General features: G+C 42.9%; 1 protein-coding gene across 1 annotated transcript in view; it reads left to right on the top strand.

The window, feature by feature from the left end:
- SAR1B (secretion associated, Ras related GTPase 1B) overlaps positions 1 to 3,894 on the top strand; it is a 57,524-nt gene that overhangs the window by 18,691 nt on the left and 34,939 nt on the right. Inside the window, exon 2 of the mRNA XM_011958817.1 lies at positions 2,373 to 2,448. Coding sequence (XP_011814207.1) covers positions 2,391 to 2,448 — 58 coding nt within the window. The 5' untranslated portion in view covers positions 2,373 to 2,390. The remainder of the gene's footprint in view (positions 1 to 2,372; positions 2,449 to 3,894) is intronic.

Here is a 3,894-nt window from a genome sequence, read left to right as displayed (position 1 = left end):
AAAAAAAAAAAAAAAAGAGGCTTTTTTCCCTATTATTTTCCATATTACCGTATCGGTTTATCAAGGGATATATCAAGTAAATACTGAATTTTCTACTATGATTTAAAAGATTTTTTATACCATTCAGTAATGGCCAGGCATGGTGGCTCACGCCTGTAATCCTCAGCACTTTGGGAGACACAGGTGGGAGGATGGCTTAAGCCCAGGACTTTGAGACCAACCTGGGCGACATAGTGAGACTCCTGTCTCTTTAAAAAAAACTTGATAATGTGATTACATTTGAAAAATACAGAAAGATAACACCCAGAAATTTACCACCTGGAACCAATTGCTAATAAGACGAACATAAAGAGAAAAAGTCTTTTTATTCCACACAGGTATAATTAGACTTGAAAACTTACTTTATTAATATAACCTTCCTTCTTCTCCTCTTTCTATTCTCCCTACTTTTCTTCCTCCCTCTCCCCAACCACCCACAACGAGGTTCGATAAATACCTCATAGGCCATATATACTATAAAGTATTTTTTTTTTATTTTTTGAGACAGGATCTTTCTTTGTTGCCCAGGCTGACGTACAGTGGTACAATCCTGACTCACTGCAGTCTTGACTTCTCAGGCTCAAGGGATCCTCCTAACTCAGCATCCCAAGTAGCTGGGACTACAAGCATGAGCCACCATGCCCAGCTAATTTTTTTTTTCATTTTTTGTAGAGACAGGGTCTCACTGTGTGGCCTAGGATGGTCTTGAACTCCTGGGCTCAAGCTATCCTCCTGCCTGTACCTCCCAAAGTGCTGGGATTACAAATGCTAGCCACCATACCCAGCCTAAAATTTTTCTTAAGTAACATTTGTGATACATATCTTGAAACTTTTCTATATTTAGGATAATTTCCTTTTTTTTTTTTTTTTTTGAGACATTTTCACTGTGTCACCCAGGCTGAAGGGCAGTGGTGAAATCTTGGCTCACCCTCCTCCTCCCCGGTACAAGTGATTCTTGTGCCTCAGCCTCCCAAGTAGCTGAGATTACAGGTGCTAGCCACCATGAACAGCTAATTTGTGGTGGTGTTGTTGAGATGAAGTCTCACTCTGTCGCCCAGGCTGGGGTGCAGTGGTGCGATCTCGGCTCCTTGCAGCCTCCGCCTCCCGGGTTCAAGCAATTCTGCCTCAGCCTACTGAGTAGCTGGGATTACAGGCACGCGCCACCACGCCCAGCAAATTTTTATGTTTTTAGTAGAGACCAGATTTCACCATGTTGCCAGCCTGGCTGGTCTTGAACTCCTGACCTCAGGTGATCTGCCTGCCTCGGCCTCCAAAAGTGCTGGGATTACAGGTGTGAGCCACCGCGCCCAGCCTCTATATTTAGGATAATTTCCTTTTTTGTTTTTGTTTTTTGAGACGAGTCTCGCTCTGTCACCCAGGCTGGAATGCAGTGGCACAATCTCGGGTCACTGCAACCTCCGCCTCCCAGGCTGAAGCAATTCTCGTGCCTCAATCTCTGGAGTAGCTGGGACTACAGTAGCGCACCACCACACCCAGCTAATTTTTGTATTTTTAGTAGAAACGGGGTTTCACCATGTTGGCCAGGATAGTCTCAAACTCCTGACCTTAAGTGATCCACCCACTTCAGTCTCCCAAAGTGCTGGGATTACAGGCATGAGCCACTGCACCTGGCCTATATTTAAGATAATTTCTAAAGGTAGAATTCTTGGGTCAAAGAATATTAACAGATATACTATTGCCTAATTGATTTTGTACCAATTTATGCTGCCACCAAATGTGCCTCTTTTACCACATCCTTTCTCATCCTGGCTGTTATAGTTCTTTTTCATTTTGCTACTTTAATGGACAAAGAATGGTTTCTACTTGACATTTTAATGTCATTTTGTGTTTTTGTTTTGTTTTGTTTTTAAGACAGGGTCTCACTCTGGCACCCAGGCTAGGGTGCAGTGGTTTGATCAGGGCTTACTGCAGCCTCAACCTCCTGGGCTCAAGTGATCCTCCCACCTCAGCCTCCTAAATAGCTAGGATTACAAGTGCATACCACCACGCCTAGCTAATTTTTTATTTTTTTGTAGAAACAGTGTTTCGCCATGCTGCCCAGTCTGGTCTTGAACTCCCAATCTCAAGCAATCCTCCTGCCTAGGCCTCCCAAAGTGCTGGAATTTCAAGCATGAGCCACCACACTCAGCCCGCATTTTGTTTTTTATGCACAGTATAGATCATATTAAACCAGCTTGGATAAGAGTGTGTAACTCTTTGTAGTAAGGTTGCTGTAGGATTATCTACTCAGAGTTGGTGTTTAACAGTATTGGCGTTTAATGTATATTGGTGTTTAATGTTGACTACTAAATTAAAAACTCTTTTTTTTTCAGACCCTATCAGATTTGGATATGTCCTTCATATTTGATTGGATTTACAGTGGTTTCAGCAGTGTGCTACAGTTTTTAGGTAATGGTGGTCCTTTGTTCTCTATAGTTATCCCCTTTGGTCTTATTTATTTAATAGTGCTTATCTGTGTCAAGTCTCTTAAGAATAGTTAAGAATATGGGCTTTGAAATCATACATAGATGTTCAACTACTCATTGTATCGCTTTTAAATTAAGTAATCTTTGGCAAATTACTTTCTTCACCTTAGCATGAGTTTTCTTATCTGTAAAATGGCAGTAATAATTCTACCTCTTAAGGTGTTAGGAATATTACTAACAGAAATATCTACCATTCATTAGCTAGTTTACCTATGTGCTTTAATGCTTTATGTCATTTAATCCTTACAGGATTATTATTAAAATGCATGTTCCATAAAATAGCTTATACACCATAAATAGCAGTTGATAATATGCTAAATGAGACTTCTTTACCCAGCAGTTCTTTTTTTTTTTTTTTTAATTTTATAGAAACGGAGTCTTGCTATGTTGCCCAAGCTGGTCTTTTGTTTGTTTGTTTGTTTGTTTTTGAGATGGAGTCTCACTCTGTCGCCCAGGCTGGAGTGCAGTGGCGCAATCTCAGCTCACTGCAACCTCCACCTCCCAGGTTCAAGCGATTCTCCTGCCTCAATCTCCCGAGTAGCTGGTATTACAGATGTGTGCCACCAGGCTGGCTAATTTTTGTATTTTTTGTAGAGATGGGACTTCGCCATGTTGGCCTGGCTGGTCTTGAACTCCTGAGCTCACGTGATCCGCCCACCTCAGCCTCCCAAAGTGCTAGGATTACAGGCGTGAGCCACTGTGACCAGCCTTGCTACAGTTTGTGTTTTTTTGTTTGTTTGTTTGTTTGTTTTGAGACAGAGTCTCGCTCTGTCGCTCAGGTTGGAGCACAGTGGTGCAATCTCAGCTCACTGCAACGTTCGCCTCCTGGTTCAAGCAACTCTCCTGCCTCAATCTCACGAGTATCTGGGATTACAGACATGTACCACCATCCCTGGCTAATTTTTTATATTTTTAGTAGAGATGGGGTTTCACCATGTTGGCCAGGCTGGTCTTGAACTCCTGACCTCAAATGATCCACCTGCCTTGGACTCTCAAAGTGCTAGGATTACAGGCGTGAGCCACCGTGCCCGGCCTCCTTGCTACAGTTTTTAGGTAATATTGGTCCTTTGTTCTCTATAGTTATCTCCTTTAGTTTTATTTATATAATAGTGCTTATTGTGTTGAGCCTCTTTATATATGAAGCAATAGTTAAGAATAGTTAAGGCCAGGCGCAGTGGCTCACGTCTGTAATCCCAGCACTTTGGGAGGCTGAGGCAGGTGGATCACGAGGTCAGGAGATCAAGACTATCCTGGCTAATACGGTGAAACCCCGTCTCTAGCCGGGCGCGGTGGCTCAAGCCTGTAATCCCAGCACTTTGGGAGGCCGAGACGGGCGGATCACGAGGTCAGGAGATCGAGACCATCCTGG

This window comes from Colobus angolensis, unplaced genomic scaffold (genome assembly GCF_000951035.1).
Source record: "Colobus angolensis palliatus isolate OR3802 unplaced genomic scaffold, Cang.pa_1.0 Scaffold476, whole genome shotgun sequence".
NCBI classification, from domain to species: domain Eukaryota; kingdom Metazoa; phylum Chordata; class Mammalia; order Primates; family Cercopithecidae; genus Colobus; species Colobus angolensis.
Note: the sequence above shows the minus strand (reverse complement) of the source record. Positions and strands in the feature narration are given on the sequence as shown.